The sequence below is a fragment of the Astyanax mexicanus genome, chromosome 25, assembly GCF_023375975.1.
Source record: "Astyanax mexicanus isolate ESR-SI-001 chromosome 25, AstMex3_surface, whole genome shotgun sequence".
Classification (NCBI taxonomy): domain Eukaryota; kingdom Metazoa; phylum Chordata; class Actinopteri; order Characiformes; family Acestrorhamphidae; genus Astyanax; species Astyanax mexicanus.
This window is the reverse complement of record NC_064432.1, coordinates 34,274-57,500: the sequence shown is the minus strand read 5'-3', so window position 1 is coordinate 57,500 and position 23,227 is coordinate 34,274. Positions and strand designations below refer to the sequence as shown.

The following is a 23,227-nucleotide window of genomic DNA, read 5'->3' as shown; positions in this document are numbered from 1 at the left end:
TGTCTGTCTAGGTTGTATTCAGTCAGTGGAGCTCCTGTGTTTTCTGTTACCAAGATAAACAAGATAAAACTCCAGAAATGTACCTGAACACACCTCACTTCCAGAACACCACGCCCATCAGTGTAGACATATTCAGAAGCAGCGTGTAACTCTTTAGTGCTGCTGATTTAAACTCTGTTCTCTGTTGTGTTTTATTACAGTTAAGATATCAGAAGTGTTTGGTGGCTCGTCCTCCGTCTCAGAAGACCTGCTCACAGTCTCCCCCTTCAGACTCGGTCACGCGCCGTGTCTCCACCAGCGTCAAACGCGGCGTCCTGTCCCTCATCGACACCCTCAAGCAGAAGAGACCCGTCACTGAGTTGCCTCAATAATCACCCATTCACTCTCTCACACTCTCTCTCTTTCACTCTCTCACTCTCACGCACAGCATGTCTACACCCCGTACACCGCAGCAACCACCAGGGGGCGGTGTTGGATCCGAAGAGGAGGAACGGAACACTATTAAAGAATGGAGGAGACGTTTGTACATGTGGAAGATTTGAACCCCACTCCAAACTCTACACACTGTTCACCACTGATCCTTCATCTTCTTCAGCCTGTGGTGGCTCCGCCTACTAAACATCAGTCCTGAACTTCTGCCTGGTTCATCTGCATGTAGCCATAGCCACACCTCCTCAGCATGAAACAACACAGGCTCCACCCCCTTTTCAGAAACGGACAGATGTTGGAGCCTCTCTGAATCTATAGTGCGCCAGAAAGATCAAAGAGTGTGTGTGTGTGTGTGTGTGTGTGCGCGAGTGCGTGCGTTAAGGCCAATTTATTCTTCTGTATCGGATCATCGAACGTAAAGTCTGCGTAATAGACTGTGTGTTTGGCCTGCGCTGGTGTGAGCGTTTATACTCGTGCGTCAGTTTATCTGCGTCTGCAGATACCGTGGTGTAACCATAGTGAAACTGTGACAAAGGCATGATCACAATAATGATCAGCTGACCAATCACAGAGTCTCACTCATTGTCAAAAAATAGTTTCAGCCAGTGGACCCCCCCCCACTATATCAGATTACAGATTAATAGGAATAAGAAATGGTTAAACAGTTACACAACATGAGTCATCTCAGCTTCTCAGGAGCTGTAGAGGCTCCTAATGGAGTCCTGTGATGATCTATCTCAAGCTGCTTTAATAATCTCACACAGTTCCTGCAGGTTTTGTGGGTAAAGTGTAGAGTGTTGACCTCAACTAAACAGTCATCTTGGTTCCCTGGTGACCACAGTGCCTCTACACACGTAGAGATTCGTAGAGATTTCGTTATTATTCAACCAAGACGAAATCAGGAATCATCACTGAAGATGATCTGCTGCCATTCTGATTCACTTCATGACAGAAACCACAACTGCGTATAGCGGTATTAACGTGGTTGTAATAAGGCAAGTCGTGGTGATGGTCTGCCTACATGTAATCCTGTGCTGTGCATCCGTCTGCCAACGGTGCTGACACTGACAGAATGACTCTACAAGATACAGGGTGTAATCATGGCTGTTTGGTCACTCGTTGGGTATATCAGGCAATCCATCAGTACTTATCGTACGTTCTTCCTCGCTGAGATCCGTTTATGTCGCTTGTCAGTGGCGCCAGATCTAACCATAACCCACTTCTCTGGAACTGTTTCAACCACAGAAACTGCTTTTAAACTTGTCTCGCCCCAACAAAACAGCACTGATCAGAATGGAAAGCTTGTGCAACAGAACGACCTTATATAGTCAGTCAGTCACAGCGATAAGCCCTGCCTTATCAGTGTCACAGGTACGGCTAAGCTTGAAATTTGAATCACTTGCATGTCGCACGATGACAGAACTACCCACCAGTTTCAGTCCTGTGGGTTGGTTTCTCCTGTAGCCGTAGATTCGATAAAGAAGATTAAATCGGTCTTAAATCTGATCAGAAGCTGCTGCTTATCTTCACCAGAGCTTCCTCCCTACAATCCCAGCGATCCCAGATAAACGCAGTCGCTGTGTATGTGTGTGTGTGTGTGTGTTGTATATAAGTTGTAGATGCTGCTGCTGCTGCTTTTTCAGAGCTTCTTAATGAGAGGACTTCTGATCTTAAGAGCATGTGTTATTTTAGTGTCTTCTTCCTGTGTTGTCATCGCCTTCAGCATCCTGGTCCTTGGTGAACGGATGGACAGACAACAGAGTGAACGGATGAACGGACGCAGAAACGTGTGACGCTGTGATGCTGAGCGTTAAAAAGTGTAAATACAGATCAAAGCTTTCACCAAAAAGACTAAACACTTGTAGAGAGAGGGATTTCTTTCTTTCTTTCTTTCTTTCTTTCTTTAAGAGGACGGATTGGACGGCCCCCGTTAGCTGGACGGACTCTGCTGATTGGAGCTGTTGAAAGACGTGTTGAATGAACTCCTGACTGAACTGTTGTTTGTTTTGGATCGGAACCGTTGGTCTCCCGGCTGTAGCAGAATCTGGGAGGAGCTGCAGGTTTATGATCTTATTTTATATCGTAACGCTGAAGCTTTTAGATGAAGTTTAAGAAATCATTGGTGGACTTCGTGGAGTTCGTGATTAAAGGTCAGTTTATTCTTCTGCATTAAACCCAATAAAATTATAAGTACCCCAGAAATAAAACTACACATCTAGGCCTGTCACAATAACTACATCATCAACTTATCGTTTAATAAACGGACATGACCTCAATTATTTTAATAATCGTGATATCGCCCACTGGGTTTGCACTTACAAAATGCACTTACAAATATTGCGATTGTTGCGTAGTGACGTGGTAGTGCGAAAGCACAGAGAGACACAGGGAGTGAATGAACTCAAAACTTACCTTTATTAGGAAAAATGGCGTCCATCAACACCCAAAACTAACTTAAAGAAATATAGTAACGACCCAGTGCATCTCTAGTTGCTTAACTTTAGTGTCTATTAGGTATATGTTGTCTCAGCCTTCCTCTCACCATCAGTGTATCTCTCTAGTGGAGGCAGGGTCTTTACACTGGTTCAACGTGTGCCAGCTGGGACAGACCCATGGTTACCCTGCCTCCGCACTTTTCGGTGTAAATAAACTTTGGTTCAAGCTGGGAACTTTTCAGGTTCCAAAATTAGGTGCGTAAACAGGAATGGGAAGTTTATTGTCTTTAAAAGGGTGTAATTAATTTGTTATGATATTATGTTATCAATTTATTGGTGCCAAATTAGTGGTCTAAAAGTGCCAATAACATCGTTTATCGCAATAATTTCTGCAACAAAATATCTTTCGCAAAGAAATTGTTATCGTGACAGGCCTATACACATCGCAATACGTGGACGGCAGCAGCTGTGATTGGTCCACTGAGCCTCTGTGGTTTAAACTGCAGAGAGACGCAGAGACATAATGGAATATAAACATTATAAACGTGTGCAGCAGCGTAGGGCTCTTGCACAGGTCACGCTGTACACAACACGATAACCCGGCGCGGATTTACAAACCAGCCTTTCAGCTGTTTAAACTGACGACTCAACTGCACAGAGATGCTTTCAGGTCCTGAACGTCTGTACGGCTTCTTTTCCACTGCAGGGCGAAACAGTTACTAATGAACTGTGGAGCTGAACGAGTTACGGTTTCTTTATCAGTTTGCTGTGTCCAGTAATAACTATGAAACAGTAGCTGTTGTTGGATGCGTCCCCGACGGTAACTTCCCACTACCATCCCTACTTCAGCCTTATTCTATATCGTTACCACCAGATAATCTCTAATACTTTAGAGAGGAGATTACCCACTTAACAATCTTTTACGGGTTTGTTTAACCACCAGTGGAGGCGCTCTCGAGGGAGCAATTGAGCAAAACCAACCGAGAGAAAAGTGCATCTTACCAACCAATCAGCTCACAGTAGCAGTAATGCTAGTGTCTTTACTGCTTAAAATCAGATTACATATACACGCCTACATACGTATATTTAAATGGTAATATACAGGTATGTTTTCTTGGATTTCGTAGCAAAATATATTATTTTATTTTCAAAATTCAAGGATCAATGGATAGGTACTATTTTTAATGTGAGTTTTTAGCCATTAAGCTCCATTTATCCAAAGTTTATTTGGAATTTACAGGCTCCCTCTAGTGGCACGGTCATTTTCTGATATAACCGTGGAGATAGGAAATGAGTAGGCTTGTTAGCATGCTGGCTACCTGCCTCATCCTACATCACTACCGTAGTGTTAGCATGCTGGCAACCAGCTTACCGTGGTCTTAGCAAAAACCCAATTATCCAATTTGTGGATTCTAACGTCATTAAACCCCTCCCACTGAACGGTTCCATGACCTCCATATATACGATTATCTCCCCATGCCGATAAAATCCAGTCCTCTCTGAGTTTGTAGTGGTTCTGTGATGAACTGTGAACTGTTTTCAGGTGGACAAACCTCTGTTTGCTCCTCACAACTGTTTAGCCCTGCAGTGGAAAAAGCAGATTTCATCTCAGATCTCCTCCCTTCATTAACCCGGAGCACTCGTTCTGCAGAGACGGGATTCGAGGGGTCAGTCGGTGAGATCTGAATTATCTGAATTATCTGGAGCTTCAGGATCTCCTCGTTTAAGCAGTTTTGAGCTTCCAGGTGAACTTTAACTGAATTTAAACAAATCAGTTTCACATCCACAGCTTCACTAATAATGTCTTGTAAAACATGGACGTCTTGTATCTCTACGTCTCTTTATCTTTAAAATGAAACACCAGACTCGTCACGCTCCACCTTCCTGTACCCATGTGATCTCACTGCACTCCTGCTGGAGTTTGTAGTTCTTCCTGCCGTGTCAGCCGTAGTCCTAATCTCTGTAGTCTCTAAACTCAGCAGCCCCTCAGCGCTGGGTTCTCCAAGCAGTCACTGTGTGTGTGTGTGTGTGTGTGTGTGTGTGTGTGTGTACAGTATCTATATACAGCATTTTTTGCGAACACTTTTGCGAATCACATAAGCTATCTTTTATTTTTCCACTTTGAGATGATATATGATATTATTTTATCATAGTTATTTTATTATTATTTGGGGTTTTTTTGCCGTGTTGCATCTCGTGAACCAGTTCTGGCCAAATGTATAAAATCCGAGAGTCTGCTGTTCATGTTTTTATGTAGATAAACCAGCGGACGCTATGAGACGAAAGAAAGATGAATTTATTTTCTGGTCTTTTAGGGACGTTGGGTTTAAGAGATGGAGGGGGGCGGGGTCTAATCTATGCATTCATTTAGCTCTGAGGACAATTCGAGGAAAAGACGAAAACAGATAAAAGACACATTGCCTTTGCATGTCCTAGACAATTTCTGAAGAAGAAGAAGCTAAAGAAAAAGATGACATACTGAACAGAAATGCTATTTTTTATTTTATTTATTCTATTTTATATCAGTATATTCTGATTCCATTGTAATCGATTCTATGCTCAGACATTCTCTCCACTGTTTCTCACTTTCAAAAAGCCTCTTCATTTTACTGAAATACAAAAATACCACCTTAAAACCCACAGTCCCTCCTGTACAGCTCTGTTTATCCTGTAACCTGTTGATGTAAAGGTTGATGTTCACTCACAGAAGCCGCCACTTTTACCATTAAAGCCTGTAGAATTCTCGACTTACTGCAATTAATCAGAGGACTATTCAGTTTTTCTTTGCCTTTTTGTTTGTTTTTGTTTGTTTTTAATAGAGACGAAACAGTGTTTAGTTCAAATCCCTTTTAAATTCTGCTTCTCCATCAGCAGCCGGAGTCAGAGAGAGAGAGAGAGAGAGCACTATTGGCCGTGATGTTTCTCTCTGTACAGTAGGTGGCGCTTTCTCTCCTCATCACTCTAAACGGTACTGTAAAAGATTTGGATGCACCGAAATTAACATTTTTTGATGAAAAAACCAACAAATAAATTAAATATATGGCCTGTAGATTTTCATTAATTTTACAAAATAAATAAGGACAGATGCTGTTTACACTGAGGGTGTTTTCATGTGATTACCGGATTTTTCGCACAATTAGGTGCACCAGATTATAAGGCGCATTATGCAACACTAGTAAGGAACAGGTCTAATTCAGCAAGTCTACTAATTCAGCTAATAAAGCTAAGCTAAGTAAACAAAACTTATTTTAAAGTTAAACGAGTGCTTGATGTTAATCTACACAGATTTCTTTCCTGAAAGTGTTTGTTTATTTACAGTAAGCTTAAATTTACAGATTTCCACTAAGGCTGGGTGCAGCAGCATTAGACTGGGCGGCTAACCTCTAGTCTTCCGTTAAGTCAGGGTGATATTAGCTAGTGGTTTGTCGCACGTTTATAATTTTATTTCTGATTTTTCCCCATTTTCTCCCAATTTGGATATCCAATTGTCCCTCCCCTTTTGTGCGTCCCCATCACCAGTGGCACCTGCGACTCTTGGAGGATGCGGACGAGCACATGCCTCCTCCGACATGTGTGAAGTCAGTCACCGCTTTTTTTGAGCTGCTAATGAATCATTCTCTGAGCAGCTAGCGCGCTCGGAGGAAAGCACAGCGGCCAGGTTCTGATTCATCCGCTCACAGACGCCTCGTGCCGTCCGGCGCCACCTTTAAGTGTGATGGGGAGAGAGAGCCATCTACCCACCCAGGCCCAATTGTGCTCCCTCTGAGCGCCTGCGACCTCCCGCTCATAGTGGCAGCGCATTAGACCGCTGGACCACTCAGCGCCCCACACGTAGCTTATTTAAACACAGTAAGCACACAGACTACAGTCCAATATACTCACCTCTGAATGGTGAAAGAGCTAGCGCTTATCGTGGTTAACGGCTAATGCTAATGCTGTTTCAGTCTTGGTGCTGGTGAACTAAACTGAATCTCCTGTATAACTTCAGTGGAGTGTCTTTACTGCTCCTTAATACCTGACTGATAGAATTCATACATAAGGAGCACCGGATTATAAGGAGGAAAATTAAAGGATTTTAAAAGCAGCTTTATAGTGCGAAAAAATACGGCACTGTATTCACACCTGCCCAAACAAACCGCACCAAAGAAAGTAGCATAAATAAATACGAGGAAATGTGTGATTACTAGATTATAAGACTATTTCTTTGTTGCTTGTGGGTAATAAATCTTATACTGTAGTAAAGCCTGTTTATTTGTGGGCGGAGCATCTGAGTATTTGATGGGCACCTATTAAAAATTAGCCAAAGCTTCTCTTATAAACAGCTTATTTTAACTCTCTGCTCCAGTTTGCTGATGTTGTGGGGCGTCGTTGTCGTTTTGGGACTCGGGTCTCTGATATGCGTCATTATCTGAAGCTTGACCTTCAGTTTGGAGATACTGGTTCCTGGGTTCACTTCAGATAATAATCTTCACTCCTTTGTTTCTTTGGTTTTACTATGAGTGAATTACCTTTTTAGAGACTGTACGTGTGACGTAAGTACGTAAAGACGTGTGACGTGACCAGAAGAAGAAGAACTCACGCGAAAAGTGACCCTGACACCCCAGTTTTTAGAATGAATGTATTAGGATTAGCAGGGATGGTGGTAAAAGCTATTGAAAGTAATTGAAGAAATAATCAGGGAACTCAACTGTATTAGATTTATTACCAGGAAACAACAAAGAAATAATGTCATAATCTACCCAACACACATTTCCCCACTTTCTGTGCTGTTTAATATGGAGTTACTATTGGTGATTAATAGTCACATGACTTGCTAAGGTGGGGTTAGTTAATAGCCAGGCTGTTGAGAGTGAGCTGTTTACACTTGGTGCAGATAAACACTGATTTTATTATTGATTATGACTGAATTCAGCGACAGTCCTGAACGACACACCACCTCAAATTCTGATGATTCTCTACTGAGAGGAAAATAAAGGCTTTAATAATAATCGGCTTTACTGTGTTGAATTTTGGCTTCTGAATATCCGGTGCATCTCTATAGTATGGGAGGAGGCGTGCACTGGTCCTGACCCCAATCATAGTGTTGGAAGGATTGTTAGTAATTGGGGGGTTAAATCGGCCCAGAGAGATAAATATTATAAAATGTATTTTTGTGGTGAATTATTCACTCAGTTCTGGCGCTGCTGGAGTTAATAAATGAGAAACTATTAGTTTTATATCACAAACCAAAAGCTCTTCACTTTCACTCGTCCTTTTCCCTCGCTTTTACCATTAGTTTAACCGCTGCACTTATTAACCGTAACTGTAGGGTCAGATTATACAGAGATGATCAGACTGATTGGATAATTCTCTGAACCCGGTAGAGATGCTGGAGTTCAGACTCTTACTCCTCCATCTTGTGGAAACGTCGGCTTCTTCTGCTCTACACTGATTTGTACACCATAATAAATGTAATCTGTTGTGAGAATAAACAGCATATCAAAATATATCCACCTGTTCTTTCAGTTCTTGTGTTTAATCCCTTTCTATTCAATCATTATTTAAAGTTCATGCGGTCATGAAAAAGCTTAGCCTGAAAAAGTCCCTCAACCAAGTATTGCCATAAGAGGCTGAATGCTTTTGCACTTCACACTTTTCAAAATTTTATTTGATACTTTTGCGAAACATTATATAATAATACTTTCATCCCTAAAAATTGCTAAAAGAAAGGTAAAACGCTTTTTAAAGGGTGTCCTAATTCTTTCATATAACTGTATGTTTATATATTGTACATTTTTGGAAGGTTAATAGATTGTTTGAATCCTGATTATCCTGATTGCTTCACATGACTAGAGCTTCTAGAAGGACAGTGGAGTCATTAGGGAGGTCGTTGTCTTGATGACAGGCCTGAGCTCACCGGTAAGTTCTGGAAGCTGATTGGACGGAGTCTCGGCTCGCTGTGCGACTGCTGGTGGAGAGCAGGAGTCGGGTGGAGAGAGGAGATCTGGTGGAGGAGGAGGACTGCAGAAGATCAGAGGATAAACCGGAGGAGAGAACCCGACGGCCTTGACTTCCTGCCGAGATAGAAGGAAGTACCACCCCCAGCGATCTGACCACTTCCTGTTTTACTTTAATCCGCCCTCTGAGCTCCAGAGCTTCGGGTTTTGAGCCAATAACCTCCTGCTGAACTCTGCGTCTCCTGAGCAGCTTCTGGAGCTCCAGATCTGCCGGTCCGGTGCCGGGGGGAGGCGGTGGCGGTGGCAGCGGTGGCGGCAGGTGGGCGGGAGCGGCTGGTGTTTGGTGGGTTCTGTGGATCCATCGTTTATGAAGCTTCTTCTTCTTCCGAGACGCTGAAGACCGGTGTGAATTTGTGGTGCGAGAGCGTGATTTAGATTTTGATTTAGATTTAGATTTATTTCGGCGAGTTCGTCTCTGAGGTTTACGCTCCTGAGCATTCGTTTCTGGAGCTCTGGAATCTTCGCTCTCCTGATCTGATGAAGCGTGAATCTGATCCAGAGCGGAGTAGAGCTGATCGGGAACGATGGAGGAACGAGAGGAAGATCTGGAATTTTCAGCGTTGAGGTTCAGCGCGAGGTTCAGACTGTGGTTTAGGGTTTTAACAGAGACTCTGAGAGCTGGAGGAAACTCCTCATCATCAGCTGGAGGTTTGGTCGTGTCGGAGGCGTCAGGTTGATGGAGGCTGAAGGGAGGAGGAGGATCTGCTGCTTTTCTCTTTTCTTTTCTCTTTTTCTTCAGTTTGATCTGATCCGGCGGCTCCAGCTCCATCAGGCCTCCCAGAAGCCCTTTAGCTGCAGCTCGAGCCAGAATGTCCTGCACTGTTTCCGCTTCTGCTGCTTCTTCCTGTTACAGTGCATACAGAAATACACACTGCATAAATTGGCGCCGGCATCTTAAATTTAAGTCATGATCATTAGACCCTACACTATGGGATGTAAACAGAGGTTTTTAATCAATTCTTGTTCAGTTTTAAAGCTCTAAATGTCTCGTTTTAAATATCAGGACTCTCCGGATTCTACGACTGAAGTGTGGAGCTACTTTGAGCTGAATAACGTTATAAAAAGTGATTTATCTGCAGGTTAAAATGTGACTCTTCCTCATAAAGCTGAATTTAAGAAGTGTCTGAACTTTTGACTGGTAGTGTATGTATAGAGTGGTCTGATATTCCGTGGCCCAGTTAGGAAAATAAAATTATCTGTTTATTTTATGGTATGATATTTATCAATATTTATCTTGGTGATGGTGGAGAAGAACACAGAAACGTACGTCTCTCTTCAGTAAACAGATAAAACAGCCGTCGTCAGACTCCGACTCCTCCATCCTGAAGAACTTCTCTTCTCCATCACCCCCCAGTCCTGTAGACACTATCCTGCAGAACCAGTGCAGCCATCAGGACCAATCACCATCACTCTCAGGGCAAATTAGGCATTTAGGTAAAGTGTGCAAGACACTGAATAATAATAAAATGTATTTTAAAGTAGTTTTTTTTGCACATTTATTCATGTAATTTCCCGAGGACAGAAACGGCACATATTTAGAGGAATAGTCTGTTCAATATTACAGTGTCTGTACTGCAGCTGAAGTTGGGTGATGTAACATGACAATGACCCAAAACACTGAAGTAAATAACTACAGAATGGCTTAATAAATATCTGGATTTTGAAGTTCAGTTAGTTTCCACACTTTGAGTTTTTAATGAGTTTATTAAAGAGCTAAAATATAAATATTAAAAATGTACCTGAATGGCCGCTGCTTTGGTCGGACAGGTGCACTCTCGAGTGCTCTCTTCACCAGCAGCTCGTTCTCCTCCTCGTACACTGAGCACGTGCAGTACACCACAGCGTTCACCTTGGGAACTGTAGTTCAGGAGATTAGCATCAACAGGAAAATGCTAGCTTAGCATCAGACATGATATAGTGGAGTTTAAAAGTGTTTCCTCTTCATTATTCTCATTTATCTGCATGTTTGTCTCTCAAAAATGTTTTAGATCAACAAACAAATTTAAATATTAGCTGTTGCTGTGGTGTTTCTAGATGTTCTCTATGGTTCTCTATGGCCAAGCTAGTTGCCATTGTATCCAAAGTTGTTGATATAAGGTGTTGCTAAGTGTTTGCTATCTGGTTGCTATGGTCTTGCTAGGTGATTGATACAATGTTGCTAGATGCCCCAGATGGTTGCTATGGTGTTGCTGGGTGGTCACTGTGGTACCATAGATTGTTACTATGTACATGCTGTGGTGTCATTATAGCATAGCTGTCGACTGCTAAGGTGTTGATAAATGGTTGCTATGGTGTTGCTATATGCTTACTGTGATAATGTTGCTGGATGGTCGCTATGGTACCCTAGAAGATGGTTGCATTGGTGTTGTTAAGTGGTTATATGTATATTGGTTTGCTATGGTGTCGCCAGTCTCTTATTGTAGACCAGGAGATTCCTCTGGTGTTTTTAGGTACTTACTATGGTACCCTAGATGGTTGCTTTGGTGTTGCTATCTGGTTGCTATGGTTTTGCTAGTTGCTTGCTAAGGTGTTTCCAGGTAGTTGCTGAAGTGTTGCAAGCTGCTTACTGTGGTAATTAGTATATTTTTTAGCTATGGTGTTGCTGGGTGATGTGGTTATTATCTTGGTTATATTTTTGCTAGTGGTTGCTATAGTGTTATTTTAGCATAGGTGTTGATTGCTTAAGTGTTGATAAGTGGTTGCTATAGTAATGTGTTTGTTTCTAGGTGGTTGCTAGGGGGTTGTTATGCCGTGTTTTATTATGGTGTTAGGAAGTGTAAAGTCTAATTAATAAACCGGTAACTCACTCTCACAGCCTGAAACAGTAAATAAATTAAATAAATTAAATGAAGTTTATATAAACTCTGAGAGTGCGGATCGTACAGGCCAGAGCGTGGCGGAGATCCTGGATCTGTTCAGTGATCAGTGAGTTCAGTCTGCTGAGAGAGACAGAACCCTGAGACAGGTCCCGGATCAGCTCCAGATCTGTAGCAGAGGGAGACAGGAGAACAGTTCAGTATAAAATATAAAAAATTAATTCTGCATTAATAAAATTCTGCTGTGTTTATGATTCTGTACCTCCTCCCTCACTGAGGATGTGCTGAACGGGTCGACAGAGTCCGGATACTGAACACCGCGGTACCAGAAGTACCACCCTGACCTTCTGAACCCGAGAGTCCCATTCAGTTATATCACAGAACCGCTCTGACAAAACCTGAACATCTACAGTCACAGATAATACACTCATCACCAACATCATCATTACCACGGATCATCATCATCACGATCACCAACATCGTCATCAGCCATTTCATCATAAACATCATATACACACCCACCAGAACCACTGATCATCCTCTCACATTCACACCTCTTTGCTGTGACCCATATCTGACCTTGCATCAGTTTCATCCTCATCAGAATCTAAAGATTTTGAATGAGTTCAGCTGTGTATATTTAAATATTAAACTTTAGAATTCTCTTCTTCTTCTTGTTTGTGAAATACAGTAGGTCTCTGAGTTGTTTATGATGCTGTACATGATGAAACTCTTCCTCATTCTCTGCAGCAGCTAGTAAAAGAAAATATTCAGAAAAACGAGTCGATCAGGAAAAGCACCGTGTCTACATCAACCTGTCAATTAGTATTCATGGCCCCGCCCACCTCGGCTTGGGACTACCCACAGTCGGAGCTGAAGCTGGGCGGCGACACCGCCTCAGTTCATTCCTGTGTTATTTGTGCGAATAACACATCAGTGTTTATATACTTTACCCTGTAATTCAGAGCTAAGAAACAAATAGAAACAAATAGGTTAGAATTAGTCTATGAGAGGCTATATAATGTTTGCATATATATATATATATACCCCCACTCCTCCACTGGACTAAAGCAGCGGTATACTGGATCACCGGAGCACTTTTTTTCTACTACAGAATAATAATAAGAATAATAATAATAAATAATAAATATGTGAGGATCTTACTGTTGCAGCCAACAGCAGTGAGGACAGACTGCACTGCCTCCCTGTGGTCGGGTTTGGCGATGCGGCCGCAGACGTGAACGCGAGCATTATTAGCATTAGCGTGGACGGCTACGTGAGCCACGGTCTCGGCCGAGAAACATCCCACCATCAGAACATCAGAACCCTCCACCACCAGGGGGCGCACCACACTCGCAACCAGCCCCCGGGACCTTCCCTTTAAAAACAAACATATATAAATAAAACACACACACACATATATAAATACACATATCTTGCTCTTCCTTTCCTGGTCCTGATGAGTGCCAGTTTTATAATTTATAATGTTTTTGATGGTCTTTTGCAGTAACTGAACTTGAGGATAATTATTGAATTTATTCTTTTGGTTCGTTTTTTTCTGATTCCTTATTAAAGTATTTTTTTCTTTACTTAGTTGAGAATTTCTTGTGATAATAAGGATTAGAACATGGCGGAGGGTCAGAGAGTAGAAGAGTAAAGAGTAAGAGCATGCTGTTGAGGGAGATGTTGACATGTTACGCAGAAGTTGAGATGTTGAGGAGATGTTGAGATATGGAGGAGATGTTAAGATGTTAAGGAGATGTTGAGGAGATGTTGAAGAGATGTTGAAATGTTGAGGAGATGTTGAGATGTTAAGGAGATGTTGAGGAGATGTTGAAGAGATGTTGAAATGTTGAGGAGATGTTGAGATGTTAAGGAGATGTTGAAGAGATGTTGAAATGTTGAGGAGATGTTGAGATGTTAAGGAGATGTTGAGGAAATGTTGAGATGAGGAGATGTTAAGGAGATGTTGAGATGTTGAGGAGATGTTGAGGAAATGTTGAGATGAGGAGATGTTAAGATGTTAAGGAGATGTTGAGGAGATGTTGAAGAGATGTTGAAATGTTGAGGAGATGTTGAGATGTTAAGGAGATGTTAAGGAGATGTTGAGGAAATGTTGAGATGAGGAGATGTTAAGGAGATGTTGAGATGTTGAGGAGATGTTGAGATATGGAGATGTTAAGGAGATGTTGAGATGTTGAGGAAATGTTGAGATGAGGAGATGTTAAGGAGATGTTGAGATGTTGAGGAGATGTTGAGATATGGAGGAGATGTTAAGATGTTAAGGAGATGTTGAGGAGATGTTGAAGAGATGTTGAAATGTTGAGGAGATGTTGAGATGTTAAGGAGATGTTGAGGAAATGTTGAGATGAGGAGATGTTAAGGAGATGTTGAGATGTTGAGGAGATGTTGAGATGTTTGACCTGTATGATGAGAGAGCGGTTGCTCAGCAGTGAGGTCTGGTCCAGATGTTCTTTGGCCTCCATAGGAAACATCAGCCCATCGGAGCAGAGCTGATCCCTGCAGAACACACTTCTTTCCAGCCAATCAAAACCCGCCTCCTCCTCCACCAATCCCATGTCCCTTAGCTTCTCCACCACACCCTCCACACTGTGGAGATACACCACCTCAACACACACTGATACACCACCTCAACTCACACTGATACACCACCTCAACTCACACTGATACACCACCTCAACTCACACTGATACACCACCTCAACACACACTGATACACCACCTCAACACACACTGATACACCACCTCAACTCACACTGATACACCACCTCAACACACACTGATACACCACCTCAACTCACACTGATACACCACCTCAACTCACACTGATACACCACCTCAACTCACACTGATACACCACCTCAACACACACTGATACACCACCTCAACACACACTGATACACCACCTCAACACACACTGATACACCACCTCAACTCACACTGATACACCACCTCAACACACACTGATACACCACCTCAACACACACTGATACACCACCTCAACTCACACTGATACACCACCTCAACTCACACTGATACACCACCTCAACTCACACTGATACACCACCTCAACTCACACTGATACACCACCTCAACTCACACTGATACACCACCTCAACACACACTGATACACCACCTCAACACACACTGATACACCACCTCAACACACACTGATACACCACCTCAACACACACTGATACACCACCTCAACACACACTGATACACCACCTCAACACACACTGATACACCACCTCAACACACACTGATACACCACCTCAACACACACTGATACACCACCTCAACTCACACTGATACACCACCTCAACTCACACTGATACACCACCTCAACTCACACTGATACACCACCTCAACTCACACTGATACACCACCTCAACTCACACTGATACACCACCTCAACACACACTGATACACCACCTCAACACACACTGATACACCACCTCAACACACACTGATACACCACCTCAACACACACTGATACACCACCTCAACACACACTGATACACCACCTCAACTCACACTGATACACCACCTCAACACACACTGATACACCACCTCAACACACACTGATACACCACCTCAACACACACTGATACACCACCTCAACTCACACTGATACACCACCTCAACACACACTGATACACCACCTCAACACACACTGATACACCACCTCAACACACACTGATACACCACCTCAACACACACTGATACACCACCTCAACACACACTGATACACCACCTCAACACACACTGATACACCACCTCAACACACACTGATACACCACCTCAACTCACACTGATACACCACCTCAACTCACACTGATACACCACCTCAACTCACACTGATACACCACCTCAACACACACTGATACACCACCTCAACTCACACTGATACACCACCTCAACACACACTGATACACCACCTCAACACACACTGATACACCACCTCAACTCACACTGATACACCACCTCAACACACACTGATACACCACCTTAACTCACACTGATACACCACCTCAACTCACACTGATACACCACCTCAACTCACACTGATACACCACCTCAACACACACTGATACACCACCTCAACACACACTGATACACCACCTCAACTCACACTGATACACCACCTCAACTCACACTGATACACCACCTCAACTCACACTGATACACCACCTCAACACACACTGATACACCACCTCAACTCACACTGATACACCACCTCAACTCACACTGATACACCACCTCAACTCACACTGATACACCACCTCAACTCACACTGATACACCACCTCAACACACACTGATACACCACCTCAACACACACTGATACACCACCTCAACACACACTGATACACCACCTCAACTCACACTGATACACCACCTCAACTCACACTGATACACCACCTCAACTCACACTGATACACCACCTCAACTCACACTGATACACCACCTCAACACACACTGATACACCACCTCAACTCACACTGATACACCACCTCAACTCACACTGATACACCACCTCAACTCACACTGATACACCACCTCAACTCACACTGATACACCACCTCAACACACACTGATACACCACCTCAACACACACTGATACACCACCTCAACACACACTGATACACCACCTCAACTCACACTGATACACCTGTGTACCTGATCTGCAGTGTGTTGATCCAGGTGTATAGAGGAAGTGTGTGTGTGTGTGTGTGTGTGTGTGTACCTGATCTGCAGTGTGTTGATCCAGGTGTATAGAGGAAGTGTGTGTGTGTGTGTGTGTGTGTGTGTACCTGATCTGCAGTGTGTTGATCCAGGTGTTTAGAGGAAGTGTGTGTGTGTGTGTGTGTACCTGATCTGCAGTGTGTTGATCCAGGTGTATAGAGGTAGTGTGTGTGTGTGTGTGTGTGTGTGTGTGTACCTGATCTGCAGTGTGTTGATCCAGGTGTATAGAGGAAGTGTGTGTGTGTGTGTGTGTGTGTGTGTGTACCTGATCTGCAGTGTGTTGATCCAGGTGTATAGAGGAAGTGTGTGTGTGTGTGTGTGTGTGTGTGTGTGTGTGTGTGTGTGTGTGTGTGTACCTGATCTGCAGTGTGTTGATCCAGGTGTATAGAGGAAGTGTGTGTGTGTGTGGGTACCTGATCTGCAGTGTGTTGATCCAGGTGTATAGAGGAAGTGTGTGTGTTCGGAGGTGTTTGAGTCTCAGGTTGTGAGGCAGGAAGTGGTGGATGGAGAGCAGGTTGTGTTTTATTCTGAAGCGAGCGAGCTCCGCCTCCAGCTTCCTCCTGAAACTAAACACACACCTCACCTTAACTCCACTTATTACAGGTAAATCCAGGGATACAGTGAGGAAATAAGGTTTGCAAGGTCACAAATACAGAATATAATGTTTATAACATAGTGGATATAATCTGAAAACAGGTATTTTATATTTAAGAAGAGAAAGTTCTGTATTTACATAATATTCTTCTGATCTACAGGTAGTAGAAACAAGCAGGAAGAAACAGGCGGGTGGAAACAGGCGGGTGGAAACAGGCAGGTGGAAACAGGCGGGTGGAAACAGGCGGGTGGAAACAGGCGGGTGGAAACAGGCGGGTGGAAACAGGCGGGTGGAAACAGGCGGGAGGAAACAGGTGGGGCAGAGTGGATTATAAACCTACTTTTATGAAGCTCTCTCCTTTACCTTTATCAATGAACTCTATATGTTCCTGGCCTGATGTAAGTATTGTTATATATATATTTTAGTGTATGTTTATGCCAATGCCAAGTGGGTGTTAATGCCAATTGCTGATGCTCATGTTAATGTTTATGCTAATGCAGATTTAAAATCAGATTTTAATCAGATTTAAAATATAGAAGTGATTTTTTATGAACCTGAAAAGGCTGCTCTCCACCCGCCTCACTTCCTCTACTGGCTCCTCCCCCTCCACTGTCATTGGCTCTCTGGGTTGGAACTTCCTGTCCTGAAGGTCGTAGAGCATGACGATCGCGAGGGGCATGAGATCATCTGGCTGAAGAGAAGAGAAGAAACGTCCTGCAGAAGCTGCAGATCAGAAATGTTTTTGGAGATGAAGATAAATTTACCGTCTGCTGAGACGAGTAGAAGCAGCTGTTCATCAACACGTCCTCCAGCAGCTCCTGAACTGAGAGCAGAGAAATATATAATATAACTCATTATTTCATAAAAATATATACTTGTATGCCTTACATGTCTAAGTATGCTGTAAATATACTAACATATTTATATACTTACTTAAAATATATTAAATATACATTAATATTATGCTTTCATCAAATGTTTTAAAGTAAACTTTTTAAAAGTATAACATACTTTAATCTATTTTTTCACTAGGGTGTATAGAATATATGAACACTGTAAAACCATAAAAAAAAGTTAATAGGAAAAAGTTGGCAATAAAGGATTGTAAAATTACAGAATATTGCTGTATAATAATAATAAGAAGAAGAATAGTACTGTAAATTAGAGATTATTACAGTGTTTTATAGTAAAGAAAATATTATAATACTGTAAGTTAAAAGTTTGGGGTTTGTTTTGGTAGTGAAGTCACGTAAAATTAGAGTTACGAATGCATAGTAAACTAACTGTGAAATACAAACAGCAGAAGTGAGGTAAAGTCTCAGCACTGCAGTTTCAGCAGGAAGTCACACTTATCTAAAAACAAAAAGTGAACTTGCTCTTACAGCGTAAAACACTGCAGCCCAGCAATCAACCATTACAGTGCTGTAAAAGTGTTGGACCCCTTCTTTCAGATCATCAAACTAATTTAAATATTAGTTAAAGACAACACAAGTACAAAAAAAATGCAGTTTTTAAATGAAGGTTTTCATTATTATTTCATTATTTCATTATAGAAAAATCATCTATCAGTCTGGAAAAGGTTATAAAGTAATTTCTAAAGCTTCCGGACTCCAGAGAACCACAGTGATTCACTATTATTCACTAATAGAGAAAAAACATGGAACACTGGTGAACCTTCCCAGGAGTGACCGGCCGACCGAACGAAATTACTCCAAAAGGGCATGAAGAACTCATCCAGGAGATCCCAAAAGAACCCAGAACAACATTTAAGGAACTGCAGGATCTCACTCGCCTCAGTTAAGATCAGTGTTAATAATTCAATAATAAGAATACAGAGACTGGGTGAAAATGGTCTCCATGAGAGAATTCCAAAATAAAAAAACACTGCTGAGCCATAAACTGTTTATAGCTGGACAGAGCATCAAAAGTGAAGCCACCACAGGTCGGGCGCCCCCTGCTGTTCGGTTGCAGAAAGCTGTGTAACCCCACCCATCCCCATAGGTTTCAATGGCAAAACAGAACAACTTTCAATCACGTTTTTTTCTAATGTACTGTAATTCTACCTCCATTATTTAAATGCAGCAGCTAGTGTAACCTCTGCTTATATTGTTACATTTTAATATCCACACATAATTCATTCTTTTTTATGTTATTCAGCTCTATTAAAAAAGGTGTGGTTATTGTAAAAGGGCAGGGGGGACCAATGACTGTATGGGCGGGACCATAGACTGTGTTAACTCTGTGAGGGCAGCCCTCAGGGGCGGGGTTATTTAAATGAGTGGGCCGTCTCTCCACAGTCTTTCTCCCTCCTCTGGTCTCTACTGCGCTCTACAGACTCGGGTTTCAGGATCGCCAACATGGAGGAAGATTTTGGATTCACTTTCACTGAATGAATGAAAACAGCGACACAACCACCTGTCCCACATTTACCAACTAACATCCTGATGATCTCCAGAACTTTGGGTAAAATATTCTTTACAGGACTGACGAGACAAAAGTGGAACTTTTTGGAAGGTGTGTTTCCCGTTACATCTGGAGTAAATCTATAAAACACATAATTCCATTAAAAGAGCATCATACTGTACGATGTAAAACATGGTGGTGGTAGTGTGTGTGTGTGTGTGTGTTATGATGGTCTGGAGCTGCTGGATAACTTGCTGCAATTGATGGAAGCAGAAATTCTGCTGTTTATCAGAAAATCCTGAAGGAGAAAATCCTCCAATGAGTCTGAATTTAAATAATTCTGTAAAGAAGAGCAGAACTAAATTCATTTACAGAGATGAGAAATGCTTGATTTAGGGGGAAAACATTTTTTAACTGGTTGAATTGATTTTTTTAATAATTAAATTAAAAACTGCTTTTTATATTTACTCATGTTATATTTGTCTGAAATGTGTTTTTTAATCTGAAAAAATGTAAGCATGATAAAAAGCTGTGTTTATTAAACGTACAGGATGTAAAATCAGTAAATAAAGTTTGTTACTCACAGGTTAGTGTGCTGAAGGCCATCTGGAAAGCCCACAGCGTTGTGGATTCTGAGCTGAAGTTCTCAGGAGGAGGATCCTCAGTGTGGGGGGTGGAGGAGTCGGGGATGGAGGGGTGGGGGGTGGAGGTGTGGGGGATGGAGGGGTGGGGGGTGGAGGGGTGGGGGGTGGAGGTGTGGGGAATGGAGGAGTGGGGGGTGGAGGGGTGGGGGGTGGAGGTGTGGGGAATGGAGGAGTGGGGGGTGGAGGTGTGGGGGATGGAGGTGTAGTGGATAACACGGTTACTGAGGGGCTTCTCCACGTGGTAGGTATGGAAGATCTGTGCAGCGTGAGAGTAAACAAAGTCCGGATATCCCAGCCTGCCTCGCTGTGCGTAAGCTCCGCCCCCCGCCAAGGACACCTTAACAGGAGCTTCTTCAGGAGCTCTCTCCTCACCTAATGAGGTCACTTCCTGTACGCTCAGTGAGGTCATGTCAGGTAGAGGGTTCGACTGCAGCGTTCAGCCGAGAGATCAGTTACCTGAACATGAACACAAACCAGATTCACTATATACACCAAATTCACTTCATACACCCAATTCACTTTATACACCAGATTCACCTCATACACCACATTCACTTTATACACCTGATTCACATTATACACCAGATTCACTTTACACACCTAATTAACTTCATACACCAGATTTACTTTATACACCAGATTCACTACATACACCAGATTTACTTTACACACCAGATTCACATTATACACCAGATTCACTACATACACCAGATTTACTTTATACACCAGATTCACTTCATACACCAGATTTACTTTACACACCAGATTCACATTATACACCAGATTCACTTTATACACCTAATTAACTTCATACACCAGATTTACTTTATACACCAGATTCACATTATACACCAGATTCACTATATACACCAGATTCACATTATACACCAGATTCACTTTATACACCAGATTCACCTCATACACCAGATTCACTTTATACAACAGATTCACTTTATACACCAGATTCCCTTTATACACCAGATTAAGTTTATACACCAGATTGACTTAATACACCAGATTCACTTTATACACCAGATTGACTTAATACACCAAATTCACTTTATACACCAGATTCACTACATACACCATATTCACTTCATACATCAGATTTATTTTATACACCAGATTTATTTTATACACCAGATTCACTTTATACACCTGTTTTACTTTATACACCAGATTCACTACATACACCTGATTCACTATATACGCCAGATTTACTAAATACACCAGATTCACTTTATACAACAGATTCACTTTATACACCAGATTCCTTTTATACACCTAATGAACATCATACACCAGATTCCTTTTATACACCTAATGAACATCATACACCAGATTCACTTTATACACCAGATTCCCTTTATACACCAGATTAAGTTTATACACCAGATTGACTTAATACACCAGATTCACTTTATACACCAGATTCTCTTTATACACCAGATTAAGTTTATACACCAGATTGACTTAATACACCAAATTCACTTTATACACCAGATTCACTACATACACCATATTCACTTTATACATCAGATTTATTTTATACACCAGATTCACTTTATACACCAGATTCACTTTATACACCAGATTCACTTTATACACCAGATTCACTTTATACACCAGATTCACTTTATACACCTGTTTTACTTTATACACTTAATTCATCTGTTCATAATCAGATTACTGCCGTTCACTGATCATCCAGGTACTTTAATAACATTAAATAAATTTACTTACAGTTTAATGGTTATGATTTAGGTCAGGGGTGGCCAAACTAAGGTCCTTTTTTTGAAGTGTCCCGCGAAGTATTTTTGAAACAAACTGAAAGTTGGGCCGCTATTAATCAGGTTTAAAGTTTGAACACTAGGTGTCAGAAAACGAGCCAAAGAGTCTAAAGCTGCGAGAGTGCTTAATTGCTTTTATTTTAATAATACAAATAAAAAGAATACGGACTGCCGCTTTAATGTTTCTTAGGTTTTGAGAGAACATAGGAACTCCAAAGAAACGAAAAATGGACAGAAAATGCAGAAAATTTCAGGCATGTTGGAAAAATGACTATTTGTATATTTATATCTGTCAGGAATCAGTCGCCGTAATGATGGAGTATAATAATATTAAGGGACATTATGAAACTAAACATCAATTTAAAAAATCTTAATTTATACAACACTGTAAAAGATAGATAAGTACAGTAACTCAAGTAAAATGGAGTGTAAATAATAGTAATGAAGAAAATGTATTATTATAAGTGGTATATTTCATATTTTATTATAGAGTCTGTGGGCCGTGACTGCACATATATTTCTCCTTCTGGCCCAAAACAAAAAGGTTTGGACACCCCTGGGTTCTGTTGTGAAGGTTTTGCACGCGCACAAAGGAGATCTCAATAGAAGAATCTTTATGAGAGTGAAAACAGAAGCTTCACCACAATCTGACTTTACCAAAAAAAACAACATCTAAAGAGTCCAGATCAGTTCGGGAACAGCGTTCTTTACACAGATAAAACTAAGCTCAGCCTGTAGCAGAATAATGGGAAGAAAAAAGAATGGAGAAGATTTGAAATGATAATTTATATCAGTGATTTGCTGAGTAAACAGACCCTGCCCTGATTAACAGATTAATAAAGTAGACGCTGTAGATTTTAAATATGGTTAGTTTATATATTATTTCCTGACATTCTGTTGTGTCCTCTGTGCTGCTGTAACTCAGGGGCGTGAAGTTAATATTAAATCTTATTCTGTGTGATTATTGTGTAAATCATTAGATCCTTATTCACACTTTAACCCATAACCAGCAAAGTGAACATCACCCAGCAGAACTGCACTACAGCCCATTTAACTAAACAAAACAAGCATAAAATCAACATAAAACTCTCCTAAATAACCAGAATATCAGAGAAATGCACATCAGCACCTCCACAATATCATAAAATAACACATTAACAGTAAACGCACTCTGTATTCTGCAAATCTGATACTTTTAACTCATTTAGTTTAAATAAAAAAGCTTAAAAAGAAAACAGACCTTACTGAGAAACAGCGTCGAGTCGAGCCACTGAGAACAAGATACTGAAGATGACACCATTCTTTCTTCCTCTGTTACACACACACACTCTCTCACACACTCACACACACA

The 23,227-nt window shown here is 41.6% G+C and overlaps 2 protein-coding genes across 29 annotated transcripts in view; one reads left to right on the top strand and one right to left on the bottom strand.

The window, feature by feature from the left end:
- apbb2b (amyloid beta (A4) precursor protein-binding, family B, member 2b) overlaps positions 1-8,352 on the top strand; it is a 283,469-nt gene extending 275,117 nt beyond the window's left edge. For all 28 annotated transcript variants that reach the window (XM_049472290.1, XM_049472293.1, XM_049472301.1 and 25 more), the window contains one exon: positions 201-8,352. In XM_049472290.1, the coding sequence (XP_049328247.1) occupies positions 201-371 (171 nt within the window). In that variant the 3' untranslated portion in view covers positions 372-8,352. The remainder of the gene's footprint in view (positions 1-200) is intronic.
- A 109-nt stretch (positions 8,353-8,461) lies between these two features.
- LOC103024170 (putative methyltransferase NSUN7) lies at positions 8,462-20,201 on the bottom strand (the record flags this gene model as incomplete). Its single annotated transcript, XM_049472664.1, has 11 exons — positions 8,462-9,704; positions 10,128-10,230; positions 10,600-10,717; positions 11,744-11,845; positions 11,939-12,082; positions 12,841-13,054; positions 14,100-14,286; positions 16,858-17,010; positions 17,594-17,730; positions 17,804-17,862; positions 20,027-20,201. Coding segments are annotated over 11 exons (2,340 nt in total), but the record flags the coding sequence as incomplete, so codon positions are not given.
- Positions 20,202-23,227: the final 3,026 nt, after the last annotated feature.